This window comes from Xiphophorus hellerii, chromosome 8 (assembly GCF_003331165.1).
Source record: "Xiphophorus hellerii strain 12219 chromosome 8, Xiphophorus_hellerii-4.1, whole genome shotgun sequence".
In the NCBI taxonomy this organism is placed as follows: domain Eukaryota; kingdom Metazoa; phylum Chordata; class Actinopteri; order Cyprinodontiformes; family Poeciliidae; genus Xiphophorus; species Xiphophorus hellerii.
This window is the reverse complement of record NC_045679.1, coordinates 10,445,072-10,472,065: the sequence shown is the minus strand read 5'-3', so window position 1 is coordinate 10,472,065 and position 26,994 is coordinate 10,445,072. Positions and strand designations below refer to the sequence as shown.

Here is a 26,994-nt window from a genome sequence, read left to right as displayed (position 1 = left end):
TTTTCATCCAAAGCACTGTTACACATGGTATTAGTTTGGCCCTTTGAAATGAAGCTTAACAAAAGTTTCAAAATAAAAGCCTTGAATATTTTTACATCATGTAATTGCTCTTTTTGGCTTTATTTGACTTTTTCATCCAAAGCACTGTTACACATGGTATTAGTTTGGCCCTTTGAAATGAAGTTTAACAAAACTTCCAAAATAAAAGCCTTGACAACATTTTAAATCGTACCGAACGGTGCACGTCCGCCTCGCTTAACGTTCTTGCGGTTCTCCGCGTGCCACTGATCACGTCGCGGCATTCTTTAGCGTCGACGCCGATTTGTGGCGTGACGACGCCGGGCCCATGCCCGACGGGCGCGCCTTGGCAGGCCCCGGCTAAATTTCTTCCGAAATTTTCTAGTTATAGTTCTTTATTTTTCTTCCGTAACCGTTAATGCGGCTCATACCGCTGGGTGCACACCTACAAATGAGGTATCAAAACGTGCAGAAAATTCACGCCATTGTTGCTATTACTTTTGGTGGGATTTGGGCTTAACGTGGCGACATAATTCGCAAAAAACTACGAAAAAAACCCCATTATAAGTCAATGGGAAAAATCCTGGAAATACCCTATTTTTGAGGATTTTCTGTGTCGTCACTAATTCACGTAGAAATGCCATTCAAATTTCATTTTGTAGATACGTCTGTGATCTCTTCGAAAGTGAAGACGGCTCGTCGATACCAGTTACGGTTTGTCCACAATTTGCCTCTAAGCGACCCAAAGTTTCTCATTTTTTCTAAAGTTAGAGTGCTTTTCTCGCTGATTAGAGTGAGAGATCAAGACAACTTTTTCAACCCAAATCATTTTTGAAATCGCCATCACGCCCACAAATATCGCACGATTAGTATCAAAATCGGTCCTGACATTGATACGCCTGTCTGCTCCGGTAAAATCTTTTCGAAATTTATCTAGATCGTACGGTTTTCTGTCACGGTGCTTCAGAGCAAAGTCATGCGACAGGATTTTCTGAGGCTGTCTGAGGCTCTCTCCCATGTATTTGAATAGAATTTCAGATCTGGGCACAACATTTCTTTCTCTCATCGCTGTAAATGTTCTGAGTGAGGTACAGATATGAATCTCGGGACTATCGCAGAAGACACATTGAACTGTCATACGCTTAAAACGCTTTTCGAATATGTATTACGGTTCCCGACCAGGAAGGATTTGTTTCCAATGCTTTTTGTCAGTAAAACGTGTTTGCTCAAACACACAATTGTGTGTTTGACAGCTCAGAGCTCAGAGCTCACACCCTGCTGAGACCATTATTTGCCATAGCAACGGATCTCAAGAGGCTATTGGCTGCTGGTTTGGACTACAGATACGCATCATTGTAGTTCTATCTATAGTGGAACCCTCAGTTGAAACAGATCAGGACTGAACTGGCCTTTAGAACTATTTGCTGCTATGGGCTGTATATAACTGATTTAACTCAGGAACTGTTACACATGGGATTAGTTTGGAACTTTAAAATGGAGCATAATAATAATTTCAAAATAAAAGCCTTGAATATTTTTACATCATGTAATTGCTGTTTTTGGCTTTGTATGACTTTTTCATCCAAAGCACTGTTACACATGGGATTAGTTCGGAACTTTAAAATGGAGCATAATAATAATTTCAAAATAAAAGCCTTGAAAATTTTTACATGACGTAATTGCTCTTTTTGGCTTTATTTGACTTTTTCATCCAAAGCACTCTTACACATGGTATTAGTTCAGAACTTTAAAATGAAGCATACTAAAAATTTCAAAATAAAAGCCTTGAATATTTTTACATCATGTAATTGCTCTTTTTGGCTTTATGTGACTTTTTCATCCAAAGCACTGTTACACATGGTATTAGTTTGGCCCTTTGAAATGAAGCTTAACAAAAATTTCAAAATAAAAGCCTTGAATATTTTTACATCAACTACTTGCGTTTTCAGCATTATATAACTGATTTAACCCAATGACCATTACACATGGGATTAAAATAGACTGTTTTGCATGAGCAGCAGATAGATCCTCTATTGCACATGTGTCAAACTCAAGGCCCGCGGGCCACATGTGGCCGGCTACGTCATTTTATGTGGCCCTCTCCCCCCTACCACCGTTTTACAGCCCCATTGATTGACTTAAAATAGGTTTTGAGCACGAATTGACTACAAACTACATATCCCATAATGCCTTCCGATTCTTACCAACCAACATTACGGCTTCTCGCCACTAGAGTGCAGCAGAGTCACCTCAAGCTGATTATTAATTTTCCCAGCGAATAAAACTGAAACATCGACAAGCTAAGAAGCTAAAGAGCGAAGTTCCGTGATGTTTCAATCGAGGACTTTTACCGTCTACTGCCCCCTGATTTGATGCCACAGCTTCGACTCCATGCAGCTCGTGTTTTGTCCACGTTTGGAAGCACCTATCTGTGCGAACAGATGTTTTCAATAATGACTTTAAACAAGACCAAGCACAGATCGCGCATTACTGACGAAAACCTACACGCCGTTTTGCGGATTGCCACAGAATAGAACTAAAACCAGACATCGACGAACTGACCAGGGGAAAACGGTGCCAGACATCCGGCCAGAAAACATTGGTAAGCACAAACAAACTACATTTAAATAGAATGAATGTAAAACCAAAACTCAGTATACTGGAATATGCATATAGTTTATTGATTTTGCTTGTGTTTTGTTTATTTACAGAACACAACACAATGAGGATGTGTGTGAGTTGGTGACGGGGTGAAGAGGGATCAGCGTTGTGTTCAAGGACAGGCAACATCACCTCATTGTTTTGTTCTTATGTGAAATGCATGTTCGTTGTGTAATAAATAACGAAAAAGTTTTGTGAATGAAGTTGAGAGTTTATATCAAAACTTGTTTTTTATTATTTGTCTGCTTATCTTCAAAGCAGACAAAGAATAATTTTCCCAGCGAATAAAACTGAAACATCGACAAGCTAACGAGCTAAAGAGCGAAGTTTAGCTGAGCAGTTTCAAAATACTGAGCATATTTTTAAACTGCTCAGTTTAAAGATACTGTAATTTTTAAACTGAGCAGTAATTTTACATCCATGCAAACTCAAATGTAATATTTAAAACTTGAATACATAAAATCAGTTATTTAACAATATGAGGTGTTGTTTAAAAATAAAAAAGATAGCAATTTCTTTTTATTGCAGAGACATTAGATTCTTAAATTTATGGTATTCTTTAAATGTTGTAATTTTGGTTCATTGTAAACTTTACCTGTAAAACGTTTGTAGAAATCTTTAACATAAGGTCAATATATATTTTTAAACTGTAATATGTTGTGTGTGTGTGCGTTATTGAAAATTTATATTTGTGACAATCATTAGGTAAATGCTAATGAACTGCCTTCCTGCAGTTTATGAGCATTGAACTGTTACTAAACAGTTCAATGCAAGGTTCATTAGCGTTAGCATTTTAGCTTCAATAAGCTATTAGCTATTTATTTTACTTTTTAGCAATGTTTAGTATACTGAATGGAGTAAATCAATTATAGAAAATATCCTAGTGATTTCCCACATACTGATGAAAGCAATGACGCTAACATTAGCGTTTCTGCTGATTTTAGCTGATATACTTACTTTATAATACTGAATGGTGCACGTCCGCCTTACTTAACGTTCTTGCGATTCTCCGCGTGCCACTGATTACGTTGCGGCGTTCTTTAGCATCGATGCCGATTTGTAGCGTGACGACGCCGGGCCCAGAGCCACGGGCGCGCCTTGGCAGGCCCCGGCTAAATTTCTTCCGAAATTTTCTAGTCTAACTATATAAACCTAATCTCAATGAGGTTGTTAGTGAACATCAGTTTTGCTAGACTTCCTTCTGGATTATGATTTGGAAACTCACTCTGTCATTAAAAACAGATGAACATGTATTAAGCTTCTTCCATCTTATCATTCCTGCTGACCTCTCTGTACATTATGGTTGCTTGGGTCTCCTCTGGCATGATTTGCTGCATCAATGCTGCAGTGGTTAGAGAAGCTCAGTTTCTAAACCCATTTTCCATGGGGTTTAGGCCAATCTACTTTGACGGTCCATCAAGTAAACAGATCATTAATATAGTTATTGGCATTATTACCAGAGTGAGGAGCTGTCAAGATAAAATCAGCATCTCCGAAAAGCTTGTCAGTAGAGAGAAGCATGAATTGCTCCAAAATTTACTGGCAATCCATGCACTGACTTTAAAATACATTGGCCCACTTTAATCTTAAAAGACAACTTTGGACCTCTCCCAAACTCTTAAACATGCTTTACTTAATCTCTAATTATATTTTGCTTGTACACATTTTTATACCACAGTTTTTCCTTCCACTAAACCTTTCGATCATGGAATTTAAACTGCACCCAATCAACAACATGCGTTTCTCACAATGACCTTGTGTGGTCATGGTGGTTCATCCTTTTTGTGAAAGGTGCTAGTGTCTGTCTGCTGGACAGCTGTCAAGTCATCTTCACCAGACTTTGACCCGCTTTTATAGACTGTAATACAGACATAAGATACAATTTATGTATTAAAAATAAACAAATGTGTTATGAAATGTCCTTTTTTTTTTTAGAAACTGAATCTTAGCTCTTTATTAGCTGCATTTGTCAAACCGTTAACTTTTGAGTTTTCTTTTTTTAATTGGATTTCTGAGAAATAAGCAAATATATGATAAAAATGTAGCTCACTCAACTATATTGAAAAAAATATGAATGGCTGCAAGTATCCACCAAATTCTCACTGATCAAAATCAAAACTGCAAAAACACCATTGTTGGCGTTAAAGCCTGACAGACGCATGTTTGGACCAATAGAATGAACGTCTCTTAATTTGTTATTCGCTGATACCCAAGATTTAGCCAATCGGAATTAGGAGGAGGTGGGACTTAAGGAGGCTACTTTGAGTGGGTTTTTTGCGTGTGGCGATGCATGTTTGGTTGAGCTATGAATGAAGGGCCATCATTCCGGTGGCTCCGAGGAGGAAAACACAGTTTTCTACTCTCGCTACGTGTATTTAAAATGAACGGCCAGGTTTTTCTATCAGGTACTTGAATGACCAGTCAACCACATTCCATCTCTTTGCCGGGTAAGTGTATTTCAAAGTATGTTTGAAGTCGTTTTTTTTTTGTTTTTTTTGCGGTGACTAAACATGCAACAGTCCTGTTTATTTGTCTGTGGCACTAAGTAGCAAGCTTGCTAGCAGATTTTTTTTTTTTTCGTTCTCTTTATAGTGCCAAGCAGAATGGGTTATCGGTCATTTTTAAAGTGAAGAAACCTATGTTTTTCTCTTTATTTGTACTTAATGGATGTACATCCAGCATTTAATTAGACTCGCTTTTGTCTGACTTTAGCCAAAGTCGCCAACCATGGGGTTGTTTTGAATCGCCGTTAGCGTTAGCTTATTCTTCGGATCGTGTGTATCTTCTCCTCGCAGTAGAAGTAACCCAAACACGCAGTTTCTCACACAAAACCAGACGCTGCTTACAAAACAACGGAGCTAATATTTCCTACAAGACCCTGATAGCTGGAGCTGAGATACGTTGTAGCCATATCATCACCTTTTCTCTCCTCTCTTAGTTAATCAGCTAACGTAGAGACTTTTCCCTCTTACTTTGAGGGCTCCTAGTGCGTTTTGTTCCTGTGGTATTCCCAACAACAAAGGCGTCTGTTGTTTCAGGAAATTATTTCCTCTCATTTGTGTATTAACCTTTAGCTGGAGTAATTACCACAGCGACATCAAAGCCCTCTCCCTCAAGCTCTCAGTAATGCATTCTTGCAACATCTAATGGTGCTGGCACATTTATTAAAGGTGTAGTTAGGTATGCTTGCCACATTTTCAATAGGCTTGCTTGTCAAAATAAATGGTTTGGGTTTAAAGAAAATCGAAGTCCCGTTTTAGATAATATTAGTATCATGTGCTGGTTTAAAATGGAGAAAGTTTTAGCTTATAAAATCAAAATTCTGGGGGAATTTATGTTCCTCCATTGACATTAATTGAAACATTTAAAAAGTTGGGGCCCAAGCGGAAATGCCCATTTTAAAGATAAATTCCAACATACAGCTAGAAATGTTTAAAGGAACCGCTTTGGCAATTTGTGACAAATGTGAATGACAAAATCGTTTTTATTGCTATTTTAGTTCTTGCAACATTTCCATCAGAAGATTTATTCCATCATTTTATTTTTCGTATGTAGATAAATTAGAAATTAATAAACGCCAATTAATTTCAGAAATTTAGCACAGTAAAAGAAACTGCTTTACTATTTTGCTTCGTTATGTAGAGTTGCATATTTCAATTCTTGTTTTTTTTCTTCTTTTTTGCAGAAACTAACTGTGTCCTTCATAGCTGTGTATTGTATTATAAAGTGTTGAAAGATACCTGTAGGTACGTGAAAACATAAAGGGTTGCATTTAAAAAAAGTGAGAAAAAAAAAATCAACTCAAGGTAAATCAAATGCAGATTTGGTCAGACCTAAAACTTGACTTAATGCTACAGCTATGTCACAAACAGGAAGTCAATAAATGGATAATAAATTGAATTCTAAGCTAAAAGCTCCAGAAAAATAACTTGTTTTTGAGGCAGTAGTGTGATTACAAGTCTAGTTACTGGAACATAAACTGATGGTACTATACCTAGTATGAGGGCTCTTAGCAATGCGTTTTGGTGGTATTTCTAACAAACGACAAAGGCTTCTGTTGTTTCAGGAAATTATTCCCTCTCGGTTGTGTATTAACCTTTAGATGGAGTAATTATTACAACAGCATGAAAGCCCCTCTTTCTGAAGCACTCACTATTGTATTCACATCTGATGTTGCTGGTACATTTATTAATGTAGACGCCTGCCAGCAACAAACACCTTTTGTGTGGTTAAAATAAGGATTTCATTTAAAATTGGATACAATAGTGTGTTAAAAGTGGAAAATCACCAAACATTGATGACCCTTTTTTAAGCCTGTAAAGTACTGATGACCCAAAATCACAAAATTCTTTCATGCTCATTACTGTAGATATCATTTTTACACTATTAAAAACTACTATAGAAATTCTGCTGCTTGGAAACAAAATAGTATTCTGCTTATTCTTTATAAACATTATAGTAGAATTCTTTAATTAAGACCTTTTTTCAACTGTTGATGGAAAGAAGACCTTTTTTAAATTTATTTTTTATTGTCTTAACTAACAGACTACTTAGTTGGTTTAATAATGTTTTCACACCTGATAGTTCTGAGTCAGGTGTGAAAAGCAATCAATTTCAGTTTGAATTTGTACCAAAATTGCAACATTTGCTACATTTTCAGCTGATTTGATTCATTTGAGCTCTGCACTGTCAAACAAATCAAACCTTTTGAAAAATCTGGTCCCCTCCCTTGCCAGTGGTGGCGCTGCACCAAGAACTACTGAAGGAAACAACACAAAACCCTCTGAATGCGAAACGGAGACGAAACAGAGTGCAAGTTCCTTCTTCACAAAATGTAAACAAAAATGAAGTGATGTTAGATTTTAGCAGTTTCAGGATTTCTCTTCTGTATTTGGTAAAAGACCACAAGACATTTCTCCTGCTGATGCAGGGCTCACACTTATGTTTTGGTTGTTTACCCTGGGTAAATACAGTCCATAAAGTAAGGTAAATATAGACCACTCTCTGCTTTAGGAACCTTCTCTAGTCAGCTTCACATTCACATATAAATTTTTACCAAACTAGATTTCATTTCAACCGTACCAAGACATAGTTGGACCACAGTTTGCGTTTTAGGTCTGCATCAAAGTTTAACACTTCTCCAAATGATTCTGAACTTTCTTGACAAACGAGCTCGAGTTTGATTAAGTCCGACCAAACAGGGCTGGTGGGAAGACATCCTATAACAATATAGTCATTTCAGGTAAATCAAAAATGTTCCTTTTAATGCACCAGGGCTGAAACAAAAGCTGCAGACTCGCTGATAGTAACATACCTATTGAATATTTTGACCATGTGAACAGTGCTGCCTCACTTGCAGTTAACTATTTTCTGGAATGGTTGAACCTGTGTGTACTGCCCAGTTGGGAAGAAGTCCAAAGGTTAAGCATGTGGATTTCATCCTAGGAGAGAGTAACACACAGATGAGAGTTATCCCGTCTTCCCTCTCAGCTAGGTTGAGAAATTCTGCATTGCTCTTTTTCACAGAGGAATCCTTCAAGCCCTATTGATCAGTGTTGTTGCTCCAGAAATCTAAAGGCTGGGGGAGATTGTGTATCTCCAAAGTTTTCATTAGGTCCTGTCTTAATTTGCTTTGTATGAGCTTATGAGAAAAGTCCTGCTGCCATCGGGGGAGTTTCAGCTGCCAGCAGAGCTCTGCCTTTGTGTAATTTATTCTTGGTAATGAATGCAGGTGTATTTGTGAAGGTATTTGAAGTTTAGAAACTGTCATTTAACACAGTTTAATCTATTATCTAAAATTGAAAAAAAACCAGAATAGCTCAACTAAGCAACCTGACAGGTCACATGAGGAGAGCATTAACCAGAGGAGGCCTGTGGTAACTTTTGAGGAGCTGCAGAGCTCTACTCCTAAAGAATCTGTTGATGGAGATGTTTTTACAATCCACGTGGAAGAGCTAGATGGAGGATTTTGTTCAGAAGAAATTATGTTTGAAGTTTGACACAAACAATATATAGGAAACAGCCGATTGGCAGTAGAATGTGTGACCAAAATGCAGCAAAATTTATTATTGATGCAAGTTTTTATTTAGGGGCATTGGGGTGAAGTGGCCTGAATACAAATGTATGTCTTATTTTTCAGATTTCTGATCATTTAAGAAAAAAACCCCCAAAACATTTAGTTTTGTTTTCCCCATTATGTACTGCTTTATGTTTTTCTATTATCTAAAATTCCTGAAAGACACATTAAAGTTTGATGTTGTCATGAGACTAAAAGGGAGAGAGTTTAAGGGGGATGAAAATATTTTATGTGGATCAAATTGGCTTTGATTTTTGATTCTCCAACTTAAATTTTTCCCCTTCACACGAGGCAAAGATGAGCATAAGCATGCGTGTTGCTGGTGGATGGACGTCTTCCAACATTAAGAGTGAAATCAATGAGTTCACAAATGGACCAGCATACTTCAGATGTTAACATTGATTTTTACAGAGCTGCATATGAGCGACTGTGATGTCATACTTTATTGATTTTGACATTATGCAATTTTTCTAGGTCAGGAAGCACCACTTAAAGTTATGCAGACAGTTTTATACATTTTCATGGATTACATAACTAGAGTTGTTTGCATTAAGCCATTAGTGCTTACTAGCTGAACATTCTTAAAGGAGTTTTAAATTGAAATATAAATATATTTGCAGCTTTCCTCTGTCATTGAAGAAAGCTGTTGTGCACACGGTTTGATTTTATTTTCTTATTTCAATTGAGAAACAGAACAGGCATGATTATTAGAGGTTAGAACACACCAGATTATAGTTCTGTGCACAAAGTGCAGCTAATTAATGGTCTAAGACCACCTCTAAGAAGAGGGTGTGTAGTGTTTTGACTACCACCCTGGTTTATTGTCTTATGAAGATTCTTGGATCTTTAGGCCGTGTGGTTTTTTGGAAAATGTCTATTGTTCTATCTAAAAGAAATGTGCACAATCTCATCAAAATCTATCTTCCACTGATTGGTGTTTTCTCTCTTTTCATAGGTTTTCTTGGATGCTCTATTCTACTCCATACATTTTATTCCTCAGAGATTCCCCAGGACCTCTTTAGACCAATGCCTTAGTTTTTAAATTTCTTTCCAGAACCTGCACACAATCCATTTATATTGTTGCAATTTTTTGTTTCAGTAGAAGTTAGACCTCATCTTCATCTTAATAATCCTCACAAATCTTCACCTGATATCAAGTTAAAAGGAACATCTGAACCCTCACGCGTACGTGACAGAAAGCAAGAGCCACCATGTCCTCCATTCTTCCCTTCACACCCCCGGTGGTGAAGCGCCTCTTGGGATGGAAGAAGACTCCGGCCGGGAGTGGAGGAGCGGGCGGAGGAATGGGTGGAGTCGGGGAGCAGAATGGAGGAGGGCAGGAGGAAAAATGGTGCGAGAAAGCAGTGAAAAGCCTGGTGAAGAAGCTGAAGAAGACCGGCCAGCTGGATGAGCTGGAGAAAGCCATCAGCGCACAAAACAGCAATACAAAATGTGTAACAATACCCAGGTAAGGGCAGGTGACAACATTTTTAGATGCAAACACATCATATCCAACCTTTGTGTTATCGTGAGAATCCTTGAACAAACACACACCAAAAAAATTTTTTGTCACCGAGAGCATTTTCTTTTTAGAACCTGCCATTTGCTAATTCAACACACGCCCACACACACACACACACACACCCCAGCACCACAGATTTTTGATAAGCATAGCAGCGGTGTATGAAGAAACAAAAATGTAAAGAAGAGGGTGATTGGCACCCACACGGTCATCGGAAGTGGAGTTTTTGTTGAGCAACAGTGGGTTCACTTCCCTGTTGTGTGGTGCCAGAGGTTAAGAAGGCTGCAGAAGTGAAACCCAACTTGAGGAAACAGATGTCCTGCACCTATCACCAGCAGAACCGGTTCTAGATTTGACTTGATGGACATCAATTAAGATATTTAAAAATGGTGTTTCTTCTTCCACTTGATACTTTCGCGTCATTTGATTTTAAAAATATTTCTTCACACAGGCCCAGCACATTAAGTTGGGCTGCCTTTAAGTGTACTTCCCCTCAGAAAAGCAGAATAATAAAACGAGTTTGGTTAAAGCAGTTTGCCGCACACATCTCCACTCATCCCCTTCTCTTCACACTCGCTATTGTGTGTGTGTGTGTGTGTGTGTGTGATTGCGTCCCTGTACAATAGTGGAAACATATTTGTAGCCCCTGCTCTTTATGATGACATCATGGTGGCATTAGATTGTATTGAATATTTTTTATTATGGCTGCAACTAATGATGATTCTGATGACTAATATGTCTGCATTTTATTCTAATTTGTTAAAAGGTATTTTAATCCATCTCTGCTTTCTGTTGGCACACCTTCTGTTCTCACTCTGTTGTATAAGTTATCACAATAAATCAAAATGAATCATGAAGGATGAATTGTACCATCCAGTCAAAAACTGGATGGTGTACATCCATGGTAGTGTACAGCGAAAACTGTATTATTCCACACTGAGCAGAAACATTTTATATTTTCAAGCACTAATCAAACTCTTTAAAATATCTGTTTAGTATAGAATGATTCAGTCCAGGTGTTTCTGTACTTTATTTTTTTTATTTTGAGTTTGAACTAGGCTTGAAAGGTAATTCAGATTTCTTCAAACTATTGGAAAAGCTCTTTACTGAACTGCCCAATTGGATCCAAAATCCAGCTTTGTCTTATTTAACTATTCAATCAGCCTGTAAGAGATTCTCAGTATGAAGAGTTTGAGTGAAAACACCTCAGTATTGAAGCATTTACACAGAAATTAAAAACCAAAATATGGTCTTCTTTATTTTATACTTAAGAGAAAAGCTACAAGTATTCTTACTGATGTCAAAATAATAGACAGAAGTGTTAAATTGCATTACTTTGACTAATAAGTGGGACTCCCAATAGTTCGTAAACTATAATTGTGTGTGTTGCCACCAGAAATACTTCCAAACATCTAAAATAGCTTTTTTTATAAGTAAGGGAAAAGCTTACTTTTCCAGCTGACCAGAGGCCAGCTGACCTCCAGTGTACATTAACAGATGGGTAAGAGGAAGTGCTGCATTTCTCTATGCTTCGTAACTTAATTTATAAATAAAGATTATAAAGAGTTTTTGTTAGGTCTCCTATTAATGTCTACCTGCAGGATGTTTGTTCATAAGGTGTCAGACTTCGTAGAAAGCCACAGTCTCAAATTGGAATAATGTATAATTAAGCATATTGTATTTATATACAATATTAATTTAGCAGAAAGTATATATAATATTGTTTCAGCAACTTCCTGTTTTGCATTGAAAACATGTATGTGGTTTTATGAAAAGCATCTTCAGTCGAATTTTGGCTCAATGTTGTTAATTACCATCACTAAATATCGCAGCCCTAATTACCGGTAATTGTTGATGCCTTACAAAGAAAGTTTCAGCACAATGTTCTTTGTAAGTAAAACATGCTCAGCCAATTAAGCTGATAGGTTTGAGAACGCATTTAAGTGAAGATACATTGAAATGAAACAATCCAGCAAGAGATAAAAGCACAAGAGAGGAAGTTGCTATGCGTATCAGAACTTAGAAGTTTTCAAAGTTGATGTGACATATTGCCTTTGAATCTGAAACCTCTAAAGAAAAGGGGTGATTTACGTGGTGTGGCACTTGTATTGTTAAGAAAAACATTCTTATCAGTCGAGAGTTATTGCTTTGGAGCCAGGTTGCACTAGAAAAGATAAAGAAACAATGTGTTTTTATCTACATCATGGCTTTCTCTGTGAACAGAACAATGTGACCCTAAGCTGGAGCTGATCATAATCTTACTCACAGGAAATAGCAGTTTTAGTAGCCTGAAAATGTATAGAGATTGTATGAAAATGTTATCTTCTGAAATGAGCTTTATGTTCCAACTTTTGCGCTTTTACTACAGCAAAATATGATAACACTTTATTTGACGGGTTGTGCATAAGACTGACATGACGGTGTCATGAACATGACATAACACCTGTCATGAACATGAACGAGCCTTTATGAATGTCTGTGACTGTTGTCATGAAGTGTCATTCGGTAAATAATGACACTTTTAAGGCAAAGTTGCTCTAAAAGGTGCCATGAAAGTCCATTAAAAGTGCAAACTTTGCATTAAAGTGTCATTATTTACAAAATATTATTTACTCCTTTATGTTCATGACAAAAAGAAGGCTCCTACATTTGTCCATTGCTTGCTCAAATGACAGAATTAATTTTAGCATTTCACCTTTTCTGAAATGTCAGGATGTAATACCCACAAGAACACAAACGTTTACTGCAGATAGGATTCCAGGCTTTTGATGCATTTCATTCTTTCCTTTTAATGTGAGAAAGTCAGTCTGATAGAAGCTGAGGTGATTTGCTCTGGTTATTGTCTTGTAGTTTTCTTCTGTAGTAGCTGGGGCTTGACAGTCAGTAGGGCATCTGAATAACATTTCTCATATGTACTTCTATCATAATTCATGTGCAAGCCTGTAAATAGTGTTTGTTTTTAGCTTTCAAGTGAGCAAGACACTTGGAAAAACATTTTTTACATTAGATGAAATTCTTTTTCTGCTTGTACCTGCAAAATTTTGAGTGTGTCGATGTGTTTTGAGATAGAAAGTCCTTTACAGACAGGCAAGACAATTATTTTGATCAGAGTGAAAAATCTCCCTTTCTCTGCTGAACACAGTGAGAAACATTGCAACAAACCAACCAACATTTTGGTCATTCACATAAATATGTTTAGATTCCGATTTTCTTTTTCCAATTTAAATCATCTAGGCTTGTTTTTGAATGTCTTTGTCCTCATTAAAATTTATTTGTGTAATTTATCTTTCTTTCCATTTCACTTCTTTTATCTTGGGAACATGCATGAATGTAACTTTTTTTTTTTTTTATACATGAACAACTCAAATAAGGGTTGAGACCTTTTCTAATTGTTGAGACTAGAAACCAGAAATTGACAAATTTCTACACTTTAAATATTATCACCAATATCTTGTGTTGGTTGAATTTTTTAATATCACCAAAAGGTTTTACTCAGTTTATAAAGATATATTTAGTGAGGTTTTTTTTCCCAGTTAACTAAATGTGTTCCTAGATAAATGTTAGGTCTCTTCCAGCTCCTTGCACCATTTGACTGTATCACATCACTTTTCGTCTTATTTGAAATGGTCACATAATCATTGTTCATCTGGTTGGTCTTAGTGGAAAGTAAGAAAATGTTGCCAAAAGTATTCGCTCTGCTGCCTTCAAATACATATGAAGTGAAGAGACATCCATTTTTAATCCATCGGCTTTATTACAGCCAATGGATTAAAAATGTCCTCATCAACATTAATGTTGGACGAGGAGGCCTGTCTTCCAATCTTCTCATTCTGAATTATTTCAAAGTTGTACAACCTATCTTCTTATAGTGCAGCAAACATTTTCTGATTGAGGGCTTTCACAAAAATACAAAGATAACCTTGTATTTGTAACAGTTCTGTCAGACAGTGCCTTTCTCTTGGAAGCTACCAAACCAAAACTCCTTCAAGGTTGTTGGATTTCAACCTTCAGGTTAGGATTAATTTGTATTTTTTCACAAATGTTTACAAAAGAAGCCTGGGTTCCTGGGTGCTTGAGTTGTCTCTTGTTGTTTTTAATAACAAAAGACATGTGTGAGAATAAAAGTGATTGAAACAGCTGAATTCCATTACTTTGGAATTGGGTGAGCGAATACTTTTATGTGTGTGTGTGTGTATGTCAAGAGTTCAACTATATACATTTGTGATTCCATTCTTTTAAGTTGAAACACCTCATGTTTACCATCTGTATGCTTTTATTTTGATCATGTTTTCCACTTGTCCTGTGTATGTGTGTCTGTAGCAATTGCTCAGAACTGTGGGGTCTGGGCTCAGGCCACACGATAGAGCAGTGGGACTCTACAGGCATGTACGGATACCCTGACCATAGCAGGTGAATACACTCGCATGCACTGTCAATATGCATCTTCTGATCCACACACACATCATGCAGCATAATAATGCTCACTTGTTTCTTTAAAACATACACTACCATTGTAAATTGCATTTTGTGCTCATTTCCATGGTTTTCTTATTGTTTGTTGGTTTTACTGCTGCAATTATAGAAATGCTTTAACCATTTAATAATTTGCAGAGTAAGTGATGAGAAGAGCCTGTAGGTGTTTATTTTTATTCTTAAATACTTTTTTTGTACCAATCAGCCATACCATTATGGCAGTATAAAAAATGTTATGGTCCATCTTCTGTTACCAAACCCCTCTGATGAGTTAGGTATTGACAAAGAATGTCTGGAATGTCCTGAAGAGTTCAGTGACAAGACTTTAGAAAAGGAAAATAGTTTGAGCCTATGGGCATTTTGCTAAGGTCTGCAAATCCAGAGACTGATTGTTTTCCCTATTTTGTGCCAAATAGCTCACATTCAGTCAGATATTCTCAGTTGGTTCTCAGCCAAGACTTTAATTAGGCCATTCTAACACCTTAATGTACTTTGGATTGTCAGTGATGCTGTTTGTGTAGTGTTTTCCTGGAAGTGTCTTGTATTTCTCGGATTGTGGTTTGCTTTTAGAACTGCTCTCCTGGGTTTCCTTACATCTACCAACTTTTACCAACTTTCCCTTTACTGACTGAACAAATATGCCCCCACAGCACCCTGTTGTTCATCATTGAACCAAACCTCCTCCATTGAACCACATCTTTTTCCTATCAACTTATTTGAGTTCTGAGGGCAATTGGTTGTGCTATACTTTATTTAGGGTGCTTAGTACACTTGTAGTTTTTATTTTCCTTCCCTTTACTTCACAATCTGGTTCTACTATTTGTAGGTATAAAAAAATTACATAAAATACATTAACATTGTGCTACATTTTTCCTAGATGAGCAGTGTGGCTTAGTTATAACAGCTTAATCTTTTTAAAATCATTTTTTATTACAGTCAGAACAGTGATTTGATATTGAACTCATAGTTGCAGTTAAAAGCCGCGTTTTAAGGTATAAATAGTGTCTTCTCAAAATGATTTTTTTTTGTATTTAACCTCAATAGTTTATTGCTTATTTGTGTATTACCTCAATAAATACCACCAAACTTGAAAGTCAGTGCAGCACAAACACATTGAGTGTCTCTCTACTGTTCTTCCAGTTTTCTGAGTTGAGCTATCTGCCTGTTTCCTTCCCGGTTGCATCAGGTCACTCGATGGCCGCCTTCAGGTTTCTCATCGTAAAGGCCTGCCTCATGTCATCTACTGCCGCCTGTGGAGATGGCCTGACCTTCACAGTCACCACGAGCTTAGGGCCATTGACACTTGCCAATATGCATTCAACCTCAAGAAGGATGAAGTTTGTGTCAATCCTTACCACTACCAGAGAGTGGAGACGCCTGGTAATGATAATTGGAAAAATATTTATTTTCTTTCCAATACATGTGCACTAGCAGGGGTGAATTGAGTTCATGCAGTTTAAGTGTATCTTCCTTGTCATTGTACAACATCTTCATGACGTTTTTCAAATATGTTGTTTCTATCTCCTCAAATTTAACTTGCATAGGAGAAAAAATAAATTGTCTGACTTTTCTTCTTAGTGCTGCCTCCTGTGTTGGTGCCACGCCATGCAGAGATTCTGACCGAGCTTCCACCTCTAGACGACTTCACAAACTCTATCCCTGAAAATACCAACTTTCCTGCAGGCATAGAACCTCCTAACAACTATATACCAGGTTTGTATTGGGCACTAGGGTACTTTTAACACCTTCACACATAATCTGTCAAACAAGCCCAACATATACAATTCAGTGTCTGACTGTAGAGTTGAATGACATCATTGTTTTAAATTGTTTTTTCCTCTTATAAAATCCTTGGAAAACATTTGGATAATAATCACTTAATTAAAATACAATTATTTTATTTTTAAGTGATTTCACTTCAGCAATAATTACATTTCTGCCATAAAGCTGCCTTAATTGTTAGGCATGAAAACTTTAATAAAACATATTAGAAGTATAAATACACAAAATAGGTTTGTGTATTCAGTCTGTTTTTTACTATATACAAGTGAAAGCGCTTGGAAAATAGATAGATTTCATCTCTTCACTAATTGCATTAAATAATTTCCTGTTTACAGACACTCCTCCTCCGGGATATATGAGTGAAGATGGAGAAACCAGCGACCAGCAAATGAATCAAAGTATGGAATCAGGTAGATTTGATTGTTGTAATTCGGGACTGCTGTTAAACTCACTTCTCTGAAACATACAAAAATTACCAGGACGACCATTTCAGACCATGTAATGTGCATTAAATTTTTGTCTCTCAGTATCCCACTGTGTTTAATTTATGGTAGAAAACAAAGTTCTAAATATATTTTTCAAGCCTTCCTGACATGAACAATTATTAATTATTTGAATTAGTAGCAGAGGTAACATCATCATCACACTAAATAAAACTGGCCCCAAAATGACAGAACAAAATATAGATTTTCACAGTAATATTGTTGTTCACTTAAGATTGTAATAGAATGAAATAAGTAGAAATGATTGTTTTCCCACCAGGCTCACCAGCAGAAATGTCACCAAGCGCTCTGTCACCGGTCAGTCATGGCCTAGGTAAGTTAACTTCTTTAAAAAATTTTCTAGCCGTGGAAATTAATGGATCACTGACGCAGTTTAGGGTTTTAAAATACAAATTCAACAAATCCTTCTTTGTTGTTCTCCTCTCAGACCTTCAGCCGGTCACCTACAGTGAACCAGCTTTCTGGTGCTCTATAGCTTACTACGAGTTGAACCAGCGGGTCGGTGAGACCTTCCACGCCTCGCAGCCATCTCTGACCGTCGACGGCTTCACGGATCCCTCCAACTCAGAACGCTTCTGTTTAGGCCTTCTCAGCAATGTCAACAGAAATGCCACTGTGGAGATGACAAGGAGGCATATAGGTATAGATACACACATATTGGAGAGCCAACAGGTTGTAATTGTAACTTATTACGATTACAAAAAGGGTGCTGATGTATTATTTGTCTACACTGAATTATAATAATGCTAATTTGAGAAGCTGTGTACTTTTAAGATTGTTCCCCTATAAGTTACCACCTAGGGATTTTTTTCCCTCTCTTTTGTCCTCAATTTTTGTCTGAACCTCTGCAGGTCGTGGTGTCAGGTTGTATTACATCGGAGGGGAGGTATTTGCCGAGTGCCTCAGTGACAGTGCCATCTTTGTTCAGAGTCCCAACTGCAACCAGCGATATGGGTGGCACCCAGCTACTGTCTGCAAGATACCACCAGGTTTATACACATTAAAATATTCATTTTTTATTTTATTTTATTTTACTTCCTTTGTGTCTTAGTTTGTACAAAAATTCACCAAGTAAACTTATACAAATGAACGAAAGCTTGACGAAAGCCACAAGAGCCTCCAAAATGTGACAGGATTTGTCACACACTCACCCACACACTGACTCATCTGTACCCATGTAACTTTTAACATTTAATTCATGGCCAAATGGACTGGGTGAGCAATATTACTACTGAGGCACAGGAGGCTTTACAGAGAATCGTGCAAAATGAACATGGGGATGTTGCAGATGTTAAGGGCCTTTTGTAGACAACGCAGACACATGACATTGCTTGTTTCTCTAATTGTAGCTACATAAAATGAATTCAACAGTTCTGATTGTCATAATTTCACAATATTTGTTCCTGCTTTCAGAAGAGTCTTATGATGTCAAAATTTGAAGAAGAATTATTGGGTGCATTGGTATAATAGTCATCACTTAGTCTGAAAAACCTGGTGTGTGTTAACCTGTCTTTGTTTCTTCTCTGCTTAGGCTGTAATCTGAAGATTTTTAACAACCAGGAGTTTGCAGCCCTGCTAGCCCAGTCGGTCAACCAGGGCTTTGAGGCAGTGTACCAACTAACCAGAATGTGCACAATCAGAATGAGCTTCGTCAAGGGTTGGGGAGCAGAGTACAGGTAGGTTATGCTCTTAGACTCATTATTCAATCATTCTGTCATCCAGAACAACTATAGCCTTTTACGTTTCCTATCAGATCAGTTATAAAGATTTCTTAGTGTTTCAGAGTGTAACAAGATCTCATTCCTGGTGCTTTCAGCCTTTTTATGGATAGTTTTACATGGCTTGTATCAATGTGTAAACAGGACTAATGGATTTTTTTTTTCTTCCTTAAATGCTAGCTCTTTTTTTTTTTTTTGAGTATGTTATCCTGTCCACAGATTCTATCACATGACCTATAAATCAAAGTAGTTCCTTTAAGGGTAACACAGGGCTCTTGACTGCTTTGATTAATACTGTCCTCATTTGGCCTGTTGATTAGGCGGTTGGTCATTTGTTTGCTGATGTTCACCAACAAAACTCTGTGATCAGCTGTATTTATACTGAGATCAAATTTCATACCGGTGAGCTCTATTAACTGGTTTAGGTGACTTATGAAGGCAAGTGGTTGCACCACATTGTAGTTCAGAGTGCAAGGGGCTAAAACTTTTTGTTTTTTCTTTCGAAGCCCATGTGTGTAATAAAATAAAATATATCTTTTTATGTTAACGTGACAAATTCTTAAACGGTTCAAGGGTAGGGAATATTTATAATTGGTACATGAACAACTATAGGCTGTTAAGATTCCTATCAGATTAGTGTTTCATTGAATAAATAAAAGGACAATTAAATTAAATTAATTTCCCAATTACACAACCAAATGTGTAATTGGGAAAATAATTGGCTAAATTTTGTGTATAAATATATTTTCCCTTATCTTTTGGAATGTCCTCTTCACACAGACGCCAGACTGTAACCAGCACTCCTTGTTGGATCGAACTTCATCTCAATGGCCCCCTCCAGTGGTTGGATAAAGTGCTGACCCAGATGGGTACCCCAACAGCGCGCTGCTCTAGTATGTCCTAAAACGAGATCCATGCAAAGTCAGACTGACATTTCACAACGTCAAAACAGTTTGTCTTAAAGGAGACTACCATGCAGTCTTAAATAATGTACTAATAGCGTTTAAAAAAAAAATAAAATAAAGCGAAGAACAAAATGTCATACAGTGGACCAGAAGATAGAAGAACGGCATCTGTAAAGGATTACCCTGGAAGTTTGTTTGCGGAGCTGAATATTTGTCAACCTTATAGTTGAAATTGGCCTGCAAATCCATATCAGAACTCAGTGTAGAAAGAGTGATTTTCATTATGGACAACGACGACGTCAACATCTGGGCTCTGATCAAGAAACCTGAAGCAGGACTGAGCCTTACTGTCCTCAGGGACGACACAGCAGTTTTGGGGATCAAGCACGACACCTAGTAATTTTTTGAAACCGTCTGTCCTACCCACTGGCTCAGCTCAACTCTGATTTAGTGTGAATAGTTCAGTTTACACAATGTTAACCAACTGCCACTCCAGCTTCTAATTAACCAAAGTCAGACTCACTACTTAGCATGACTTTTCCCCTGTCATCCATCCTGTTTTATTCAAGTTGTTGTGATCATTGACCTGGTTATCTTGGAGTGTGCTCTTCAGCTCTTGAAGGAAACAATTTGTTGGTGTTTGTATCATCACACGTACACAAACACTCTGTTTTTAACACAAATTGTCCTCTGCAAACTTGATGTAAGTTTAAAGATGTTTGTTCATTGGATAGTGGCAAATTAAAACTCCTATATATAAATATATTTAGAGCAGTATCAGTGATTGCTCAGCACAAATAAATAATGGATAAATTAAGAAATTCTTAGATCAAGAAGAAGAGCATACAACATCCCACCTCTGCATCTGCAGGAAACCAATCAAGTGTTTTTTAAAAAAAAATCTTTGATATCACAGTATTTAACCCACTTTGCATGCTCTTACTCCTTCTGTTACACGATATACCAGTAGCTTTGTTTAGAGCTTCATCTTTGCTTCTGTCTGTCTGACATGCAATAAGAGGATTATCTCTGAGATTTCCAAATATAAAAAAAAAAAATGCACAAGTCTAATATTTTGAACTGATGCAGTTTTCAAATTCTAACAAATTATCAAGAGAAAAAGTCCTCAAAGGTAGGACTTTAATCTATAAATCTATAAAATAGCTTCTATACTGTACTTGCACTGCCCCAAGTTATGCACCCCTAAGAAAGTTGCCTTCGATGTCAAATACAATATGCTCTGAATTGTCCATTAAAAGTAAACATACATTTTTCTCCTCTCCCTCCATTGCCACTGTAAAGAATTTTGTTCTTCAGTCGTCTATTGCATTCGTTGATCTGAAAACCAGCAATCTCTTTTGGTATTTTACAGTAAGGTGTTCAAGCTTTAAGTGTTCAACAAGCTAGTTATAATACACATTTATCGTTTTCTTTACAAATGGTTTTAGCTACATTTATTTTGTACTTTTTTTATATATATATAAATATATTTAAAATGTTCTCTTTTTCTTAGATGGTATTTTTGTTCTTTAGGAAATACCCTTTGTTTTGAATAGTTACAGCTTGATGATGACTTGTGATTTTTGGTGTATTATAAGGATTTACAATTTCCAGTAACTTACCATTAAAAACATGTTGAAATGTGCACCCTCAAACTCCGAATTTGACTACCGGAATCAAAGTGACAAGATCTTTGATTATTATAATTAGCTACTCTCAATGTTTTTTGTTGTTGTTTTTTTTTATAAATTATTTCATTGTTATTACCAACTTTTCAGCAGCACAAAAGCTGGGGTGTAACCAAAGACTAAGCGTGCGCATAGAATTTCAGGACTCTGCTTGATCAGTCATATCACCTTTTTTGAGAGAATTAAATAATGAAATAGCAGATTTTTGGTGTAATTTGACCTATTTTACAACTGAGGAAACTGTTTGTTGAAATGTCTTATAACCCAGAACATTCCTGTATGCAATAGACATGGGTCGCTATAGGATTTTCACAGTTTGACGGTTAAAGATTAATGTAAAGACTAAGGTCAAAAATGAATATCTTGACCATATTGCAGCACATTTGGATGAACACTGTGGGTATTACAGTTATATAATCTGACATTTCTATTCATATCATGTTAAGTTCATATAAGTGTTCATATTGCATTTTTATCATCCTGCTTTTTATTAGATCATGTAGGATGTACCACAGGGCGATTTTTAAACTTTGGTCAAGGTAAGTGGCCCATGCCTGTTATGCATATGAAAGCTTTCACCAGCATTAGTGAAACAACAGTTTCAAAACTCTGTGCTTACACACTGTAGATTTTTGTTTACATGCTCATATTCACTCCAAGCTGCATTCTGTTTAAGTGGATATTAAACAGAATGTCTTAAAAATAGATAGAAAGAAATTTGAAAATTCGGTCAAACATCTAAATGTCATTTTGACTCATGATTTCAATCTGTGTATTTTCTCCAAACAAAACGGAATTACTTGGTTTGCATGCTAAAACCGAAGGGAAACTGCACATTACAAATATGTTTGGTAAGACAAATCACAGAAGGTTTAGTTTTTTTGTTTGTTTGTTTGTTTTTCCTTTAATGTCTTTGCAGAGACTAGATTTAAAGCATTTGCCTGCACAAATTTGAAGCAAAAGTGCATAAAAAACAAATGCTAGTTCTGCAGAGTAGCTTTGTCTGGATGTTTATTTAACCCACAATGACACCTTGTCATGGAGAACTGTTAATAGTATTTTTTTTTTCTTTCTTTAAATTGGATTGAAGTTACTCATGACCTGAAGCCAATTTTATATCTCTGTTCTGCAACTTTCCCACCTGTCTCATAATTTTGCTGGCTCAGCAATGTCTTACAAGCTGAGACTAAGATATGTTTACTTCTATTTCACAGATGATACAAGTGTTAGTTCTATGCATTGACCTAAAAGTGTTCGAACTGTATGCCCAGGAAATCTTCTTAATGGCTATACCTTTTACTTGCATATTGGCATGATCCATCAAGAGCCTTTGCAATAGATTGTACTGTCAGACCAACCAGCTGTTCTCCCTTTTAGAGGCGAGCTGGAATCAAATGCAGTAAAGGACACTTTAACACATTCTGATGTCTGCATTCCTACATACAGATCATATTGTATTTTCTTCTTATTGTGATGACAATTGTGTATTCCAAAACGAGCATCTTTCCAGCAAATGTCCTATGAAAGAAGCTTTTTGGATAAAGTGAAGTTCCTACATGTCACTTGTGATGTTGTATAATGTTATATAGTTGTTACTTTTTATTTTTCCATACATGTTGTTCCCTCTGCTTGCTATAAACGGAGCATATCCACTAAAACGCAGCCTGTTAGAATTGATGTTCTTCAAGCGATGATCTCCATAGGCTTTCCAACTATCCAACATTTACGACTTCTTACAGTGTACACTAATAAAGCTGTTTTACTTCAATGAATAATTTTCAGAATTTTTCATTATGTCACATCTACAGACCTAGAAACAAACTTCAAACACGTCTCTGGCTGATCAGTGTTTTTTTTTGTTGTTGTTGGTTTTGTTTCTCCTTATTTTGGTGTTTTTTGGTTTTTTTACCAATACATATGAGCCATATATTTACACACTTCGTAGAGTTCAAAAACAATTTTAAAGTTTGTTTTAACAAATGCAGTTCAGTCCATCTGTTTCTATCATTCCAGTGAACACTATAGGGGAAAGTAGGAAGAGATTTCTGCAAGCACCGAACTACCAAAATTGTAGCTCAGTAAAGGGGGAAGCTCAAGTTAGTCAAATGCTTCAGAATCAAAATTTAAATCCGTCTCTTCTTAATAGAATAGAAACAAACTTTATGGTACTCTCCAATAAAGGTAAATGTAAGTACAGTGTTTAGAAAATACTGTATTGATTTAAAATGTCACACAGACTGAAAGGCATGTGGTACTAAGTAGTATAATTTAAAAAAATGTACAGAATGTGAATGTATATTCGCACCAAGAAACAAATTCTTTACAAGAAGTGGGAAAAACTATGCAAATAACTGCAGGGAAAGTATTTGAAATTAGAAAAACTTTACAAATACCAATAGGCATGTAAACAATCAGCTAGCTTTAGTTCAGAGCAGTGATATTTATAAAGACAAACAGATGCTGGAGGAAAGGCCTAAGGCTCCTTTATGTATCTAGGGAGCACCGGTCTGTCACTGAAGGTGCTCTCCAGTTCAGCAACAGCTTCATGCATGGGGCCGGAGACAATGGAGACATTGTCCAACAGGAGTGTTATTCTGTCTTCCACCACCTGCACTTGAGGGGGCATCCCATGACAAAGTTGGCCTTTATTTACTATTATTTACCTAGCCTACTACTGACAGCTTCATTTTAGTAGTTATTGTGATGTCACCTACTTGAAGAAAATATATAATAGTTATAACTTTTTCTCAGATTTTAGACTGAAGCAGTAAATGGCAAAGTGGAAAGAAAATTATGCGGTCTCTTTTTATACCCAGCTGCAAACATTGCGGCGGCAGAGTCCCCTTAATAGGAATCGAGGTAGTAAGTTGGAGCAACAAGAAGGCTCGTGTCTCCGTTTCTGCGTGAACCAACTACCGCGAAGGCGTATTAATTAAATCAGAAGAGGCAGCTGCGCGAGGTTACGTGTTTTTTTTGTTTTGTTTTCTGGTTTTCCGCTAGTTTTTGAGCTAAAATGATGACTGACGCTGCTAAAGTTGGAATTTAATCGTCCAATTACAGGAAGTACACATGCCATTTGTTTTATCCACTTGTTGAGGTTTTGTATCACCGACTAGAATAGGTAAGTATAAAATAGCTCATTATTTTTCAATGTTCTAATTTCAAACGCATCCTATTTTGCACACAGTTTATTAAAACTAATCTATCAGTGCTGACATTTAGGATATAATTTGTTTTTTTGTTGTTTTTCAGTCTTACAAGTTTTTCCCCAAAAGCCTGAAATTGTCGGAAGAGGGCGCCAGAAGCACACTAATAATTCTGAAGAATCGAATGTAAGTCTGAAATTCCTGATACTCATTTAGATCGTCTGCATAAACACTGTGGTTCTGACACGCTCAGAATAGCTGAGGTTTGCAAGGTTTTGCTCATTCTGCTACATTATGTTTCCTTTTCCCTTAATTGTACAACTGTATTCAGAAGTACAATACAGACCAAAAGTTTGGACACACAGTTGTGTCCAAACTTTTGGTACATGCACTCCCAACCCTGAAGCAGAACGTAGCATGAAATCAAATCTGAAATATTTATTATGTTGTGATCAATGAGAATTATTATTAGTTGCAGCAATTCTAATTTCCATTTGTAAAGCATTTCTACTAGAGTGGATTTGCAAAACAATTTGAGCATCAAACACGTCTGGACTGTCAGAAGTATTTCAGTCTGTCTTTTTGCTGTTGCAAAAGTTCTAGCAATTGCTAAAACATAAATGTTCTAACTGTATTAAGAGGATGACTATTTCTTGCTTTTGTTCTGTTTACATATGTATGGTTTTGTACATGCATAGCCAGGAATTTATGCATTTATTTATTTTTAATGCACCAGAGTGAATAGTTCAACTTGACCCACTCCATTACCAGAGTATCATCAGGCATTAGTTGATCCTCAGCCTCCTTCCATATGGTTTGGCCTTGGATTCGCTCCATTCTCGTGAGTCCTATTGCCATGTAGAGAGCAGTGAGGATTTCCCAAACAAATTAATACAGATCCTGAGTGTACCTAAACTTTCTGGAAGAGTAATATAGACTGGTAATGGCAGAGGCCATTTTTCTGTGGTTGTTGTTGTTGCTGCTGATGTCTTAGAACTGATTTCAAATAGATTCTTTGTAAACATGATCCAGTTAATGCTTGTAATTTTAGCAGCCTCTTAATGGACTAAAATTTTTTCAGATGCACAATGAGCATGAGCTTTCATACAGTGGCTGCAGATGCTAAATTGTTCCTCATAACTTTCAGTTATTTAGTTATTGAGGTTGATGAATTACAGTAAACACCTCACTCAGTGTAAGTGCGAAGTTAGAACTTACAGGTATTTATGCTGCTTATTGTCACATTCTGTCATGTTATATTTAAGTACTAGAACCCACACTTATTTGTGGAAACTTTTTACATTTACAACAAAGATACTGAGGTTTTCTCTTGGTTTACTATTTGTTACTCCCTGTTGACACTGCAAGGCAGGACAGTGTGTGCTGAACCCACACTGTCATCTATCTTTAATATGACTTTTGTTTCTGACTTCTTTTGCTGACTTTTTGTTGGCTTCTTTACATTTTTACAAACTTGACCACATAGTTTTAAACCTTAAACCAGTAGTAGAATATGAAAATGTGTATTTGTTGTCATCAGTGCATTGTGCCATGTAGATGTGTATTTAGAGTGTGCCTTTATATCCCAAAGAAATATTTTTGACCATAAGAACTGCAGAAGCATATAAGTTATGTAAACTAATTAAGACTGATTCCTAACCTATTGCTGACCCCAGTGGTATAACAATGCACCATGTAAAAGCTTTTGTACTTCAGGCCTCTTGATCACACTAGAGTGTTGGATGTCCTGTGTGTGTGTTTTGGCTGACTGGTGGTGCGGGGCTGCCTTGATCCAGTAATTGGAGCACAAGGAGACAAGAAACGAGAGAGCAAAGAGAAAAGGGCAGCGAGAAAGCAAAGGAGAATAGAGAAGGGGTGTAAGAAAGAAAGTGGCTCTTCTGTGAAAGAAAGTAAGAGAAGTAGAAGCCTGGCCCATGTAATTAGGTTTAAATGAGTTTTCCACTGACTCAGTGGGTCATGGTAGCACTGGGACAAAGACGTGCTGAAGGTCAGGCAGTCATCGAGTCGAATCGAGCATGACTTGGTTAAAGAAAGTCACAGGCCTCGTGGCAGATGTTTCCAGCGAGCAGAGCACTGTAAATGTATAAAAAGTTTTCATATCACTAAGACTTTCTTTGAAACTCTGTTATCCATTGGGTTAAAATTTGTTAACTGGAATTGGTATAACGGCTTCAAAATGTGGGTTATGTGGGGAAGCCATGGCTACATAAATAGATGGAACACTGGTTTCCATTGGCAAAAAGAAGGGATGGTCCATATGAGAGCAGTGTTAAGTGAAAATCCAATAATTTAATTTTTTTTATAGTGAATTTAAATTAAGGCAGCTCTTTCGGAAACTGAAACAATATATTGCTACATATGTTGCTAGGTGTTTAAACTACCGGTACACAATGGAAAGCAAAAGGAGGACTAAACTTCTTTAGCTAACTGTTAAAAAATATCTATATTTTGCTACTCATAATGGTTGCTGCAAAATGTACA

General features: G+C 36.8%; 1 protein-coding gene across 3 annotated transcripts; it reads left to right on the top strand.

Moving 5' to 3' along the window:
- The first annotated feature begins 4,969 nt into the window (after nucleotides 1–4,969).
- smad2 (SMAD family member 2) lies at nucleotides 4,970–23,118 on the top strand. Of its 3 annotated transcripts, none has more exons than XM_032569901.1 (11): nucleotides 4,970–5,126; nucleotides 9,711–10,223; nucleotides 14,598–14,687; nucleotides 15,937–16,130; nucleotides 16,329–16,463; nucleotides 16,868–16,930; nucleotides 17,295–17,348; nucleotides 17,463–17,675; nucleotides 17,887–18,024; nucleotides 18,567–18,711; nucleotides 19,534–23,118. In XM_032569901.1, exons 2-11 carry the CDS (start codon nucleotides 9,967–9,969, stop codon nucleotides 19,655–19,657), a joined length of 1,413 nt encoding a protein of 470 aa, XP_032425792.1. In that variant the 5' UTR covers nucleotides 4,970–5,126; nucleotides 9,711–9,966; the 3' UTR covers nucleotides 19,658–23,118. The 3 variants fall into 3 exon arrangements, with proteins under 3 accessions (XP_032425792.1, XP_032425791.1, XP_032425794.1); XM_032569900.1 differs by having other exon boundaries at nucleotides 16,868–16,942; XM_032569903.1 differs by lacking the exon at nucleotides 14,598–14,687 and having other exon boundaries at nucleotides 16,868–16,942.
- The last annotated feature ends 3,876 nt before the right edge of the window (nucleotides 23,119–26,994 follow it).

Bases quoted from the DNA above. Each gene is read 5' to 3' on its own strand.
- smad2 (XM_032569900.1), top strand. From the start codon at position 9,967: ATGTCCTCCATTCTTCCCTTCACACCCCCGGTGGTGAAGCGCCTCTTG. The intron at 14,688-15,936 runs GTGAATACACTC...CGGTTGCATCAG, and splicing joins GGATACCCTGACCATAGCAG to GTCACTCGATGGCCGCCTTC. The intron at 16,131-16,328 runs GTAATGATAATT...TTTTCTTCTTAG, and splicing joins CCAGAGAGTGGAGACGCCTG to TGCTGCCTCCTGTGTTGGTG.